The 16,083-nt window shown below is 44.4% G+C and overlaps 1 protein-coding gene across 3 annotated transcripts; it reads right to left on the reverse strand.

Annotated features, from left to right (window-relative positions):
- Positions 1-3,727: 3,727 nt before the first annotated feature.
- On the reverse strand, positions 3,728-12,787 carry HUS1 (HUS1 checkpoint clamp component). 3 transcript variants are annotated; one of them, XM_054192580.1, is made up of 8 exons: positions 12,590-12,784; positions 12,136-12,263; positions 11,445-11,621; positions 10,689-10,796; positions 9,631-9,705; positions 6,919-7,018; positions 6,441-6,626; positions 3,728-5,606 (listed from the first exon to the last, which is right to left on the reverse strand). In XM_054192580.1, exons 1-8 carry the CDS (start codon positions 12,639-12,641, stop codon positions 5,524-5,526), a joined length of 909 nt encoding a protein of 302 aa, XP_054048555.1. In that variant the 5' UTR covers positions 12,642-12,784; the 3' UTR covers positions 3,728-5,523. The 3 variants fall into 3 exon arrangements, with proteins under 3 accessions (XP_054048555.1, XP_054048556.1, XP_054048557.1); XM_054192581.1 differs by having other exon boundaries at positions 6,441-6,572; positions 12,590-12,778; XM_054192582.1 differs by lacking the exon at positions 11,445-11,621 and having other exon boundaries at positions 12,590-12,787.
- Between the last annotated feature and the right edge of the window lie 3,296 nt (positions 12,788-16,083).

Genomic DNA, 16,083 nt, shown 5'->3' on the forward strand with positions numbered 1-16,083 from the left:
CGGGACAATCCTCATTATCAATACAGGCTGGGGGATGATGTGATAGAGAGCAGCCCTGTGGAAAAGGACGTGGGGGTACTGGTGGATGAAAAGCTGTGCATGAGCCAACAACGTGCACTCGCCGCCCAGAAGGCAAATCGCATCCTGGGTTGCATCAGAAGAAGCACGGCCAGCAGATCGAGAGGTGATTCTGCCCCTCTACTCTGCTCTCCTGAGACTCCACCTGGAGTACTGCATCCAGCTCTGTAGCCCTCAGCACAAGAAGGACATGGACTTGTTGAAGCAGGTCCAGAGGAGGGCCAAAAAGATGATCAGAGGGCTGGAGCACCTCTCCTATGAGGACAGGCTGAGAAGAGTTGGGGTTGTTCAGCCTGGAGAAGAGAAGGCTCTGGGGAGACCTTATAGCAGCCTTCCAGTACCTGAAGGGGGCCTACAAGAAAGCTGGGGAGGGACTGTTTGCAAGGGCATGTAGTGATAGGACAAGGGGCAATGGTTTTAAACTAGAGCAGCGTAGGTTTAGATTAGACATTAGGAAAAAGTTCTTTACAATGAGGCTGATGAGACACTGGAACAGGTTGCCCAGAGAGATGTCGGAGGCCCCATCCCTGGAGACATTCAAGGCCAGGCTTGATGAGGCTCTGAGCAACCTGATCTAGTTGAAGATGTCCCTGCTTCCTGCAGGGGGGTTGGACTAGATGACCTTTGAGGGTCCCTTCCAACCCAACACATTCTATGATTCTATATTGCATGATAAGCCATAACCAAATTTGTTTTGATACAATCATTTGCTAGTCTTCAGAATAAGAAGGATGAAAGGATTGAAAACTGCAAGAGTATGTGGAAGAAGAACGTCTGCTCCTTTATGGGTATCTGGACAGGGACCTTTTCAATGCAAAAAAGGGATAAGAAGAAGAGAAAAGAAACCATAAACAAGAACATAAAGGGACACAAAACTGATGGACAGATGATAAGAGAGACAGCGTATGTGGGAGTGTAAGAATGTTTATTACAGCTAGGTTATCTGACTGAGCACATCCTATATTGGGATGATAAGGAAAAGGAAGGAGTCAAACACAGATATAAAACCTGACCAATTGGCATTAGCAAAGTCGATAACCAGGGAAAAAAACCCAAAACCCCTGGTTATTCACACTAATTGTTGGGCTATCAAGAAACTGCAGGCTATATTGCTTTTGGCTGGGATATAGTTAAATTTTCTTCCTATGGGGCTATGTTCTGGATTTATGACCAAACCGGTGTTGATAACACACCCATGTTTTAGTTATTGCTGACCAGTGATTACACAGCATCAAGGACTTCTCTCTCATACCACCCCACCAGGCTGGAGGCGCACAAAAAGTTGGGAGCGGACACAGCTGGGACAGCTGACCCCAGCTGACCAAAGGGACACCCCATACTCTATGGCGTCATGCTCAGCTGGGGCAGAAGAAGGGAAGGGCATTTGGAGTTACAGTGTTTATCTTCCCAAGTAAGCATTATGCATTATGAAGCCTTGCTTTTCTGGAGATGGCTGAATTCCCGTCTCCCTATGGGAAGTAGTGAGTGAAGTGCCTATTTTGCTTCGCTTGCGTGTACAGCTTTTGCTTTATGTATTAAATGGTCTTTATCTCAACCCACAATTTTTCTCACTTTTACCGTTCCAATTCTCTCCCCCATCCCACCAGGGGACAGTGAGCAAGTGGCTGCGTGGGCCTGAGCTGCCTATGGGGGTCAGCCCACAACACAGCCAAAAATGGGACTTTGCAACTGACAAAGATGCAAACCTCACGGAGGAGCATGTTGGAGGGGGTGGGTGGAAATATGCCAACTGATGAGGCAACGTGCAGGGCAATGGGGAGCGGGGAGGAACAAAGGGGGAGCGGGCAGAAAGGCATATAAAGGTCAGTCAGTACGCTCGTCATCTCAGTCCGTCCTATCTTCTTATTAAGCCCTTTCTTCACTACCTCTGTGTAACCTCCCTCCCTATCGAGTATCTACGTGCTGCAAGAACTAGGTGCCAGCTACAGCAGGGAACAGCGTGAGTGCAATCAGTGCCAGCTACTGGAGGCAAGACCAGGGTTGCAGGTGCCCTGGGGCTGTAGCGTCAGCTACTGGAGCAAGTGTCAGGGTCCCAGCCACTGGTGTGGGAGTTGCGTGTCCCAAAAATCAACTACTGGGGAGGCACTGGCGTGAGTGAAGCAGGTGTGGGGCTTGGTGCCAGAGGCTAGAGCCGGACTGAGGGTCACAGCCCACACAACTGGTATCAGCTCCTGGCGGGGCAAGTGTCTTGTGAAACCGGGCGTGCGTTTGTTGTCAAACTTGCAAGATGGATAAGCCAGTGAGTACGAGGGGCTGGGTCACGGCTGGGGTATTAGGCAGGCAAAGAGTCTGTGCTTATGTCCAGAGGGACCGGCAAGTATGGGATGCCTGCAGGACACAAACAAGTGCTGCATGTTTGCTAGCGTCCACTGATCTGGACAAGCCAGCGAACAGGGCCCCATGGGGCAGGTAAGAGGGCTAGGGTCTGGACAAGGGTACTAGGCAGACAGTGCCAGTACTTGAGGGATCTACTAATGTGTATGTGCTTGTGAACCTACAGAGCACTGTGTACGTGCCTGCACCAGTGACCTGTCTCTGCCGGATGAAAAGAAGGAAGAGGACGTGGCTGGCTGTGCTTGTTTTACGTGGGTCCTGTCTGTGGATATATACAGCTGAAGGCATGGCTTCTCTGTGGCAGTCTGTCACCAGCCATGTCAGTGTCCTCTGCGTGCCTGTGCATCTCTCCAGGACACAAGTTCAGCTTCACTGCTGGTTGAACCCACAAGTAGGAAAGCAGCAGCTACATTCCTCAGTCCAGGGCATACACTTCCCCAGTACCCCAGTACCTGAGGCTGGGCTCCAGTAGCTGTGCAGTAGGAATCCTGGGTCAGAGCTCCTGGAGGTGGTGGCCACTCCTAACATCCCACAATAGAAACGTGCATTAGGACAACACAGTGTTGGAGAGAAGCTGGAGGGTCTTACAGTTAATTTTTTAGTCCCACCAGTGGCTTGTAACTGTTTTGTCTTGGCAGCTTAAACCACAAGAAAAGTTTTCTGGCATAGAACCATTGGTTCATCATGTGGAACCAGCTAGGGCTGTTAATGAGAAATATTTCTATTGGTATTAAGGAGCAGCAAGAGCAAGGCTGCTCCAGGAGCAACAAGGAGCCAGGAGCAGAGGGTGGACATAATGCAGACTAAGCAGCACCCCAGCAACTGGGGCACAGGCTCACAGAATCTAAACCAGGCAAGCAGAACCAGGTGGCGAGAACAACAGCTCCCATCCAAAGCCAATCCAGGAAACTGAAACATCAATTCAGGAATAGGTTTGGCCCAGGCTCACCTAGAACACAGCTTAGGAGAGCAGGGGATGCCACAGCCCAAGCTGAAATAGGATCTGCAGGCTCATGGACAGGGGTGGGCAGGGATCCCTGGTGAGGCTGCTTAGGGCCATTAAGGCCCAATACTGCCCTCAGGGCTCTGACACTTGGATTCACAGACGACAGAAGGTTTGAACACGAATAATTATTATTTTGCCTCTGATCACCATGTACGCGTCAAATGGATGGCAAGGCTCAGCTGTAATCCTTGTGCTGTATTTAGGTGGGAAGGCTGGAGAGACTTCACCTCTGTTGGTCTGCCTAGCCTCTTCCCCTCCAGAATACGAAATGGACATCTCACTGCATACTCCTGTCCTGTACCAGCATTACTCCCACTTTTATTTATTTTTTATTACAAAAAACCCGCCTAATTTTCTTGCAATGATAACTTCTTTTTTAAAAAAGCAATCATAGAGCCAGCATAGTCAAGAGGCCACTATTACTAGTTCCTATGCTATACCAGAAAAAGCCATTTCCATCAGGTTTTACAGAACACATTTTTCAAAGGAGAAAATCCAAAGATTTCAAAGCCTACTTTTATAGTGCATACTCTGTATCGTACTCTTGACAGTTCTTCCCTTCTCCTCAGGAGAAAATCCAGGAATATGTATCACATACCTCTTATCATACAACTGCTGTAACCTGGCGCACAGCTATTTTCATCTTACAGATTGCTACGTAATTGCAGTTGCCCATGAAAACTAACAGGATTTGAAAGATGCCTCCTGGTTAATCTGATAGAAATGGTGGAAGAAGGCAAAGAAGCCTAACATTCCTCTCCTTCAGCGTTCTCTTGACCATTTGAATCTGCAAGAACAGGAAGATTAATTGCTCCCTTAACCTCAATGACCCTTGAAAAAAAACCAACCCAAAACCAATACTACTGACCACAAGAGTTACCATCTAGCAGAAACTCCCAGTCCTATTTGGCAGCAAAGACTCACTATTTCTAAAACAAAAAGTTTCACAAGATACTCAAAACCCTGTGGAACATCAAAGGCTATACAGAACACGGCTGAATAACAAATACAATCTCACATGGAATAAAGAGGAAAAGATCTCAGAAGATAACCAGGATGCAGAAGCAGGGGCAGTACTCCTGTTAGTGAGACTTAGTCATGCTCTTGGCTGCCTGGCATCAGGGTTTAGATACAATCTCACCATGTGTGATGCCATGATGACACAGGTTGTACAATGCTTTCCACCTGCAGAGGGGAAAAAAATGGGATCCACAGATAACTTGCCCTTTATTTCACACCAATTGCTGTGTTCACACATGCCCTCCTATGATATTCATTCCATACACAGACAGAGACCTTCACTGCCCACATTAACAAGGTAATTCAGACTGTTTATTTCATCCTCTCAGGCCAAGAGCTAAACACGTCAGCACTAACAGAACTACTGAGGTATGCTGGAGCAAGTCAGATCAAAAGTTACTACCAGGTACAAACAGACGCTGCTGAATTGCTGGTGCTCCTTAGCATCTGTTACATCCTGTTATATGCTGGCAGCCGCAGGAAGCTCCTCTGCCTCAGACACATTTCTGCTGCACAACATGCAGCAGCATCGAGTCCTTTTACACCACTGCTGGAAGAAAAGTCAATCCAGCACCACTTCAGGAGGGCTCTGCTTACCTGCCCAGGCAAATACCAATCTGTCAACCCTCCAGAGGGCTCTCCTGCTCTGTAGAGGTATGACAGCTTGCTCAGAGATCCCTTAACTTAGAGCTGCTTAACACCTAGCAGCAGCTCCAGAGGTCAATTCTGCCTTTATGTTTGTTGACGAGAAAAAAAGAATATTATGTTGCCTTCCCCACAGCTCAAAGCATCCCAAAAGCACATACAAATTTCAGTTTTGCTCCCCTTAACGGTCAGATATGCCAGCTCCCTGGCGTTGTGTCTTTCACAGCATATAACTCTTCACAAAAAATTGCTTTCTGAATGAGGAGATATTTCAAATAATTTCATAAATATAGAAATAATGTCCATCTGAAGGCTGCATCTAACAGCGGATCACATGAGAGTACTCCAGCAACTCATGAAAGTTTTCAGACTTCACAGAAAAGGCCTCAGGTTGGAAAATGACTGAGATTCCAAAACATTCAGGCAAGTGCTGGAATAAAATACTGCAGTGAAACATCCTCATGAAGCAAGATGAAGTGGACAACTCTTTTACTTACAATATCTGTAAAGAGAAAATCCAGTTTAAAGCAGGAAAAATATTTTAAAATTAAATCTTCTACAGAATGCCACCATAAGAATACAATACTTCTACCACTTCCAACAGAAGGATGACTAGACATATCATCCTGTAGTATTTAGGTCTTTGAGAGTCTATGAAGCATTGACTAAAGAGTCTATGAAAGCTGATATCAAATAATAAATATGTAATGTATAGGCCTATAATGCTATACCCATGCATTAAATCTCCCTTGGGAAATTCTTAGCATCTGTGAATCAAAACATACAGATGTTCCCAGGAAAAGCATACAGAGTTATCAAAATAGGATATAAAACCCTGCATAGCCTTCTGCAGAAAGAACATATCATTTCTATGGTTAGAAACACCAGCTGCATAAAAAGCATTTTGGTATTACAATCAATTTGGTGACGAATGTAGGAAAGCATATGAGAAACAAAACCAAAGCAAACATGTCAGTAAATCCCAGTTTCTCTGCCAGAAATTAGGGGCTTTGTTTTAAGTCTTTCAAAAAAATAACACCTCAATATAATAAAAAATAGTAACGTTAAAACAAAAACAAGAAGACGACACTCATGATTAGCCAATCTGAGTATTCAGCTTCATACTTATAAAAGGGCCTGGCTTCATTTTTCTTTCATGTTTTTTTCAGGCCTAAGGCCTGAAGCTTACTGCCTACAAAGAGAAATATTAGAAGTCCTCAGGTACAGTAAAAATGTTTCAAACAGACAAAACAGAAGATATGCTGTTTGCTAAGATTACAAGCATGGCAAACATCCCTCCTTAACTGGAGTCTGCAAGCAGAGCTGTTGAACTTACTGCACAATGCTTTTGTGGGATTGACCTGCTGTCCAGCAAGCAGCTGCTGCAGTTTCTTGATGTCTATGCGTGCCTCAGCCATGCTTTCCAGATCTCTGCCTTGAGCAGAACTTTGACATCCATCCTCTGATGCTAAAAGCATAAGAACGCCACACTTAGTCAAAACATCAGAAGGAGTTTTGACACCTATAAGAACACACCTGATAATCACCGAACAGCTGGAACTCAAATGTGGTGTTTTTCAGAAACAGCAGTGCAAGGAAGACAAAGCCCAGTTTTCCTACAGTTGTCGAGGATACTGGAAGAGACTACCCCCATAAACACGAAACAGCCATTGGCCACTTTTCTTTTTAAGGTTTCTTTTGAAGACTTCAAAGTACTTGATGCTATTTGTAAGGACTAACAGAAGGTAAGTACTGTTATCAGCATCAGACTTAAGCGATGAGAGACACAAGAGGCAACAAACAGGGAAACTTACCCCAGGGAGGATTTCCCAAGTCTTTAAAATGTGTTGTTACAGATACTAAGTCAGTTTCTATTTTCAAGTTCATTTCTCCACTCAAATTTGCTTCAATCACCTGCAATACAATCAATCACAATTTTAGGCAAGCCACTCTCACACTGCAGAAATATAGAAGAATAAAGTGCATCTTTGTTCAAATACAAGCTTCCAGGAGCACTTCGGTGCCTTCACAGCTTAACTGTACTTTTTGAACATGGTTTGAACATTTGAATGTTCACGTAAAAATGCATTTCTCATCATTCCTGTATGAATTATCTTAGACCAACCTCCCTGAAATTATAAAAAAAAAAAAAAAAAAGAAATTCAATTGCTCTCCAGTACTTTTAGAAAAAGTACTGGCTTTGGGAAGTTCACATGCTGAGAAAAAGGCTTTAGAAATGAGAGACTGAAGCTGGAGAAATGCAAGTTTTCCTGCATTTCCGTCCAGCTTTTCAACAAACAGAAAGAAACCTACCCAGTCCACAGACAGGAAACAGGATGCACCAATAGTTGACCTGCAGTTGCAGTGTTGCTTTCCAAGACTTAAAAGCAAACAGCTGCACCACAGCAGTAACTCCAAGCACAACTTTGAACTGCTAGAAATCCTGCAGAAGTGCTGAAAAGTTTTCAAATCCCATCCTGACAAAGTCACCACCAAGAGGAGACCATATAAGATCTTACACAAATCCCAAGCAGATCAGAGGATTCCTAAATCACATCTAAGCACTTAATCTCTGTGATTAGAAGAATTCTCAATAATTTTAAGAGGCACATATCACAAACAGAATCTCCCATAGAATGGGAGATGCCCACAACTGAATCCTCCCAAACAATGGCCAAGTACTATTTGAAAGAGCTTCTAAGCCCTTTTTGCAGCACTCATCCTGACCAGTTTTATCACCAAGATGCATCTAGCACAAGTATTTAATTGTGACACTTGACATTTTTGTTCTTTAATAACAGGAAAGCGTGTAGAAGACGCACGTAGTCTGCCTCCTCCCTTAGAGCTATCAAAGCTATTTCACAGAGATTTGTTTATTTTCCTGCTTGAAAGGAGGTAAGGAAATTTCCTGCCTGGAGGTAAGGAAATTAGGAAGGTGGGTATGCCAAGTGTTGATATGCTACCTCTTCTGAGTGTTGCTAAACATCAAAGTTCAATCCCATCATACAGCCATCCTGTGTGAGAAGAGATCCTCAACTCTGTAAACAAAGCAGTTATACACCATGCTTAGTTGTGTGTAAGCACTTCCACTGAGGACACGGGGGAAGGAAGGAGAGAGAAAAAATAAACCTCCCAAAAGACTGACAAAGGATAAGAGTTGCATTTACAGGATGACTGCCGTTTGCAAAATTGCCAGAAGCCCAGGGTAATCTCTCAACTCTTCCAAGCCTTGGAAGACTGAGACTGTGCCAATTTCAAGATTCTCAATTTACAGAAAATTTCCCATTTATAAAAATTGGTATGAACAGCCCCAAACCCAAAATATTCCAAAGCTCTATGCTTACTTGCTAACTTTCATGTCAGTCAATTCCAGTGATTGTGAGCAACAACTTAGAAAAACCAAACCCTTATTCCAGCCAACTGCAGAGGGCTTCTTTCAATGGAAGGCCCACCAGCACTCCAGAAACCCAGAGTGAACTGGAAACCCACCACATGTGCTGGTTTTGTCTGGGATAGAGTTAATTTTCTTCATAGTAGCTAGTATGGGGCTATGTTTTGGATTTGTGCTGGGAACAGTGTTGATAATGACAGGGATGTTTTATTTATTGATGAACAGTGCTTACATATAGCCAAGGCCTTTGCTTCTCACATCACCTCACTAGTAAGCAGGCTTGAGGTGCACAAAAAGTTGGGAGAGGACATAGCCAGCACAACTAACCAAAGGGATATTCCATATCGTATGACATCATGCTCAGCATATAAAGCTGGGGGAAGAAAAAGGAAGGGAGGAACGTTTGGAGTGATGGCGCTTGTCTTCCCAAGTAACCATTACATGCGATGGAGCCCTGCTTTCCTGGAAATGGCTCAATACCCGCCTGCCAATGGAAAGCAGTGAATGAATTCCTTGTTTTGCTTTGCTCGCATACACGGCTTTTGCTTTACTTATTAAACTTTCTTTATCCCAAGCCACGGGTTTTCTCACTTTTACTCTTCTGGTTCTCTCCCCCATCTGACTGGGGCTGCGTGGTGCTCAGTTGCTGACTGTATTTAAACCATGACACCACGTCAGAGTCTAAAGCACAGGATGACATCCAGCTATTAGTAGGATTTCCTTTAAATCCTACCTCAAGTTTACCTAAAGTTCATTCACACAGACACCTAACAGAAGACTCACTTAATAGGCATTTCTTTAATGAAATCACCTGGAATGCCTCCAGCTGGATTCCTGACAGACTGCAATTTCTCACCAGCTATGAAGAGCGGCTTGTAGCAACACAATGTTCTTGTTCTTTCAAGGATTCAGTACAAAGAGCACCACTTTCTGGGAAGCCCAGTATGAGTTCTTCTGTGTAAATCCTAAAATAAATCCCATCAGTTTCTTCAGCCCTTACACAGTCTTCAAGTGCCTTTAGTTCAATGTCTGACCCATCCCAAAATAAAATGTAACATGAGGGCACCCGGGAAACATGCTATGTCCAAGATAAAATAAGGTCTGTAGGACACACACCTGAAGTGCCTTAACTTACAATGGAATTGCTGAGATTCTTCATTCTCTCCACAACACTCCTCATTGTTTTCAGCACTGGTAAGTAAATACTGACCTAGAAAGACATAAGAACTGCATTTGCACAAATATTTCATGTGTGACTGGGATGTGATGCATTTATTTCTCCCTTCAATTCCATCTTATTTTAGACTTGAGTGCAGGGAGCACAATATTTACCTGAAATCAGCAAATACCTCAGAAATAGAGAAAGACTTTTCCATTATACCAACAGGCCATTGCTCTAGCAATTGCTTCAGACATGCTATCCCAAGTCTGCGTTCAAAAGAGACAGGTTTTTGCAGACCAGATTCTCACATGAACCCACATCTGGGTTACTGAGCAGTCAATAATATAATACTACAATATATAGTATGGTATAATACTACAGCCAAAAAGGAAAGAACGTGATTCCCATAGTACTATAATTATTTCTGGAACTGCATCAGTGTAAATCTGAAATAACAGAACAAAATACATCAAGTTTCTACTGAGTCATATGCCTTCAGAATTTAAACACTCTTAGCTATAGAGGTAACAGACATCCATAACCTCAAATAGGAGCATGTTTGCACAAAGACCTCTCCTTGCAACTCCGCTAAAAGTCAAAAAGGAGAAGATATATAAAAATCAAGAGGAAACACATCTACACATCTATACCTAACTTGGCCAGGCAGGCCATGAATTTCACAAAGAACAGATTATTTGGGCCACTTGGTACCTATACAGCTGTAACAGTCTAAATCTGTGTGGTTTCGAGGGGCTCCTGCCTAAAGCCACGCAATTCCTTGTGCCTCCCTTCCTCCGCCCTGAATATCACAGCAACAACTGGTAATCACCTGCTCTGTCTGTACAGGTTCTGGAGTCTCTTGTCAAGATGGAAGCCATGACCCATTGCTGTCCAAACCTCTAGTGGAAGCTAGAGGTCTTCCCTCTTTCCTTTCACTTCCTCTGCAAAACCCACCAGTAGTATACTCCACAGTAATACCATTCCACTTGCAACCTCCCCTGTCTGTAGGGAATATAAAAACAGAGGCTTACATCAAAGTCTGGCACACTGGGCTCTCTGAAGTCATTCCACAATCTTCTGGGAATAACCCCCACAGGAATATCATGTGTCACAATCCTACTGCTGCTTGATAAGGATGGCTTGAGGGAGAGAGAGGATGCTGTTGCAGTTATAAACAGGACTCGAATTCAGAATTCAAATTTTTCAGACCCACTCTGGGAAGTACTAAAATCCAAGTGCCCCAGACACTCAGTTCCAGTTTTACACAGGTGTCTATCGATCCACTATTAAGCCTTTTGAATAAGGAAGATGTGGTGAGATATGAGTCATTAGTATCTATAAACTATCCTTAGAGCTGAAGAGGTGAATCCGTCAAGAGGTGTTAACTGCAAAAAAAAATTCAGAAGACAGCAGTCTGAAGTGGAATGGCAGGACAATCAAAAGCAAAACAAAGAGCCAAACACTACACTGAAAGCTCCTTCACTTTATGGCTTCAATGAGAAGATTTAGAGAATGAAGGAATGGAGAAAAGTAGACATTAGAAAGAGGTGCTTCAACCACATAGCTTTCATTCTTCCTTGCCTTTTGGAAAATACAAAGCTGTTTCTGTGTGCTACCAATCATGACGGCAGGAAAGACTAGTGAAATGGAAAGGCTAGAAAAATGGCATGACTTTTATTTTGTTTTCTAGAATTACACCAAAGACTACTAAAGCATCTATTTGATCTTAAGAAAAGCACTTAAGAGCTTTTTCTTAATAATGAAGGTAAAGGCATGGTTGCACTTACTAACTCCACAGCAACTCGGAGACAGGGACAGTGTTTGTTAGTCAACTTGATTTTCACTGCCTTAGCATTCTGGGCAGTTTTTAAGGCTCGTGACAGGTTCTCAGGCACCAACTCTAAATAGATTTCGTTGTGCTCTGCAGCTACTCCTTCCATCTGAAATTCATCGAAGAAATTCCCCTACAATTTTTGAAAATTGGGAAATAAAATAGAGCAAATGAAAAAAACCAATCAAATAGAGGGGTAAGTTTAGAACTGCGTGCATGCAATGGGAAGCTTTTTTCTGCCTGGCATCACCTGCAGGAACCAGGACAGGCTGCATAAGCGTGAAGGCCCATTGCTTCAGGCTAAACCTATTCATTTAAGATCCTCCCCTAACACCTATGAGTCCTCAAAACAAGGGTGTGACACATGAGCTATGCTTTGCTGTTTCCAGTTTTGGGCAGACCTTTGTGGGTCAGCACACACTTGAAGTGACAACCAAGGTAAAGGGGATGTCTAGCCAGAAACACCAGGCCTGTGCAACTCAAAGGCAGTCCTGCGAAAAGAGTGCCTTCAGTGACCAGACAAGCCTCGAGAGACCTGGCGCATCTCAGGAGAGGGCTAAGTGTACAAGAAACACCTCATATGCCAGACACAACTGCACGCTCTTTGTTTTCAATGACATATGGTTATTGAACTTCCCTGGGCTTACCTGGCACAGCTCACACCACATACTGACACCTCCATTTGCTACTTTATCAGAGAGAATGAAATACAGCTTGCTGTCAGTAAGGCACAGGGTGCAGGTCTTGGCTAACTTGGCGATTGTGTTAATTACACCTGGAGGAGAGAGAGGGACGTTACAGCAAGAAGCACTTCACACATCTCATCCCAGGGGCAGGGGTGAAATATTCGTTGTCCAAAAACGCAGCTCGTGCTGCTGCGGAAACTCCCAAGCGCTCGGGGCGAAGGAAAACGCCCCACGCTGCGTCCCCCCGGGAAAGGCCTGTGGGCGCGCGGCCTAGGCCTCACGGGGCCCGCCACGGGACGGAGTCCGCCGGCGCGCACGCCCTTCCTCTTCCCTTTCCCCGGGAAAGGCGGCCCCGGCCACTCGCCGAGGCACTGCCGTCCTCCGCCCCGGTACCTCCCCGCCCTGGCAAACTCACGGCTGAAGTGGTTGAGGCAGGCGAGATCCACGATCTTAGCCCGAAATCGCATGGCGGCGCCCAGCCCGCAGCCGGCCCCGCCCGCTTCCGCAGCACCGCCCGCCGCTAGAGGTACGGCCCAGGGCGGGCCCGGGCAGGAGTCGGTCAGGGAAAGCACGGCCTCTGGGCAAAGGACGCCAGGCAGGGAGCAGCCATTGCAGCCGCTTTCCTTGCTGCGCAGAGGCGGGCTCTGCTGCCGCGGGTGGCCTCCCTCGGCAGCACTGGCGGTCGCCGGAGCCGGGGCCGCAGAGCTGGCCTCGGAGTAGAATTTCTCGGCACCCCCAGGATATATCTATAAATCCAAATATCTGTATGGGTCCCTGCCCCAATGTTGCGAGGAATTTTCCTCTTCAACGGGAAGCCGTCAGCCCCTGGCAGGGGCCAGGCCCAGACTCTGGCCCTGGGTGAAGTGCTATGCACGACATGAAGCAGTAGGGAGGGAGGAAAGCAACAGTCACGTAAGAAAGCAGAGCTCTCTAATGGGCCTTTCCATTGCTGCCCCATCGCTAGCCAGGCCATCCAGAAAGGGCTGGGCAACCAAAAGTTTGTTGAGAAAGCATCTCTTTGTCAGACCAGGCACCTCAGGTAAGACAGGCTCCCTTTGCCCAGGGCTACTGGAGCTTAGTGCATGGTGTGCAGGGGTTTATGAAGAGACCGGAATAGTTGAAGGACGTACAAAGTGAAGGAAAACCTTGCTATACCTGTCCCTGTGTGCGGCATGCCTGTTTCGTACAGGAGATTTGGTCCTTTGCCTCTATGATATTCTTGGTTCCTTGTAGTCCTTGAAAACTGCAGCATTTGCAGAGATGGTTTTCTAGTGCTGTCCTCTTAGGTTCCTCAAGATTGTCTGGTGTGCTTTTGTCACACTGCAAGTTCCTCAGGTCAGCTAAATCACCTTTCTCACATTTGATTTTGAAATACTGTTGGGATGCTGCTCACAGCACCTTGATGCTGTCTTTTGATACAGTCATTATGGAAAAAAACTAAAGACCAAAAGAAGCAATCGTGGATCTACATATTTAGAGAAAGAGCAATGGGTTTGGGAGAGGTTATTCTCTGGCTGTGTTGCTCCCAGGCCCTGTACACTTTGCAGAAATCAGCTGAACATTTTCTTAGAGAAATCAGTCCAGTGCAGCAGGGTTTGGCAGAATCAATCCCAATTCAAATCTTCAACCAATCAACTCAGCATGGTGGTTTGATATTCACTGTATTTTTCAGAATAGCATTTCCCTGATAAAAGTCATTCTAACAAGATGGTAGTTCACTGTGAAATCTCTTACACAGTATCTGTGAATATACTACACCCTCATGTTTTATGAGTTCCCATTTCTGTTGCCTGCTGTTGTTGCATTGGTCATGGTTTAACCCCAGCCAGCAATTAGGACCACACAGCTGTTTGCTCACCTCCCACTCACTGGTAGGGTAGGGAGAAGGAGAAAAAAAAACCTTGTGGGCTGAGATGAAGACAGTTTAATGGAACAGTAACTGAAGAGAAGAATAATAATAAAAATAATGATAAAAAAATATACAAAATAAAGTGATGCAACACAAATTGCTCTCACCATCCGATGATCTATTGCACAGTCTATCCCGAGCAGGGATCATGGATCCTTGCCCTCCCAGCCAACCCCCATTTATATACTGAGCATGACATCTGTGGTATGGAATAGTCCTTTGGCCAGCTTGTTCTGTCTGTGCTCCCTCTCAGCTTCTATGGGAAGCTGAAAAAAGTCCTTGATTTCTGTAAACATTACTTAGCAACAACTAAAACAGTATGTGTTATCAAAATTATTCTCATACTAAATCCAAAACGCAGCAGCAACTAGGAAGAAAATTAACTCTATCCCAGCTGAAACCAGGACAGAGGCGTCATGGGGCCCATTGGGCCCCAGGATGACAGAAACAATTCTTTATCACTCCAGGCTCTACTTTAATCGGTAGACCCCTGGGTGAGGTGACTACATTTGGAGAATGGGGGATCCCTGATAGGTATAGCAGGAAAAGGGCAGGTAAAGTGGGAAAGTAGCAACTGCAAAGGCGGAAAAAAATTATTCCTAGAGGGGTGACTTGGAAATTCTTAATAAGTCAGGGATGAATAAGGAGGAACTAGATGGTCAGCCCAGTGGAGTTTTACTTGCCCAGATTGCAAGAATACCTAGGAAGAACTGTAACAGCAACAATTTTATGGTCTTCATCTTGAGAGATAAGTCACCTAGTAGGTTAACCCCTTCCTTCATTAACTTTCATTCACATTTAACATCTTGATTTCGTTCAGGGTCTCAAGTTCCAGTTTAAGCCAAGTTGAGGTCTTCAAAGCTAAGAGACTGTTCCTTTCTCTCCTCTCCTTGCCTGACAATTATTTCTACTCAACGGTCCACTATCATTTCTGCTAGTGGTGTGTCCCAACATTTCACGCAGCAGTCTCCACCATCTGACAGCCAGTGAAAGCAACTTAATGACTTTTGCTGGTGTTTCTTTGTTATGTCAGCTCTTATAAGAGCACACATAACTTTGGGAACTAAATAGTTTCTAAGTTCTGTGCAAATACTACTTCTCCCTTTATTTATAAATACTCTACAAAAACTTCTACATGTTGTTTCAGAATCCAACCATGGCATTCCAGTGCTCAAAGCTGTTGCTTGAGATCAAGGTGACTTCTTAGCTTTTTCCCCACCTTTTTAGATGAATTCATTTTTAACAGAAATGTGTCACAAATACTTGCAAAACAGTCATGGTTGAGGCTTGCCTGCATGTCAGTCCCTCTGGGTTCTACCAGATGGCTGTCAACAGAATACTTTTTTTGGAATGGTGAGCATTTGCTTTCTGGAGTGCGTAGAGTGGGAAGAAGATGTAGGATGTTTGCCTAACTCCACCAGCTTAGTCTTTAGCCATCAAGCTAGGAAGTATTTTTAAAGCAGCCAAGCCTAGAATACTGATGGCTTCAGAAAAAGGAGAATAGAATGAGATCTGTTTCCAGCTCTGTTCCCAGTCAGAGGGGTAGAAGTTAACACTGCAAACCTTTGTTTTAGATTTGCCTAGTTAGTTATGCTGTAGATCTTCGTTGTATTTGATAATGCAACTTTTTTAGAATGTCTTATAGCTTCTAAGAAATTAATCTGCTGAATCATATTACCTATATTTGTCATCCATTTAGAAAGAGCTGTTTCAGGCTTAAGCACTGTGGCAGAGAATACATACTATACATACCTAATTAAAAAGGACTAGGTAATCAGGGAAGAGACACAGTACAAGATTTTCTGTAAATGTACTTTTAAGAGTTTACTTAAGTAATGTATTGGAAGCAGGCAAAGGAACATATATGTTCACGTAATATCTACACTCTGTTCATGCTTCATATTCCAGCGAGTCATTTATATACAGACAATTACAAAATAAAAAATAAGTCAAGCTACACATTATGAACTTGCTATAACATTAAAACAAGATAAGAAAAT

This window comes from Rissa tridactyla, chromosome 2, assembly GCF_028500815.1.
Source record: "Rissa tridactyla isolate bRisTri1 chromosome 2, bRisTri1.patW.cur.20221130, whole genome shotgun sequence".
Classification (NCBI taxonomy): Eukaryota; Metazoa; Chordata; class Aves; order Charadriiformes; family Laridae; genus Rissa; species Rissa tridactyla.

What these genes read in the sequence shown, in the direction of transcription:
- HUS1 (XM_054192580.1), bottom strand. Translation starts at nt 12,641, where the DNA reads ATGCGATTTCGGGCTAAGATCGTGGATCTCGCCTGCCTCAACCACTTC. An exon ending in CTTGGGAAATCCTCCCTGGG is followed by an intron (nt 6,627 to 6,918) that starts GTAAGTTTCCCT and finishes GTGTTCTTATAG; the next exon opens with GTGTCAAAACTCCTTCTGAT. An exon ending in TCCCACAAAAGCATTGTGCA is followed by an intron (nt 5,607 to 6,440) that starts GTAAGTTCAACA and finishes TTCTCTTTACAG; the next exon opens with ATATTGTAAGTAAAAGAGTT.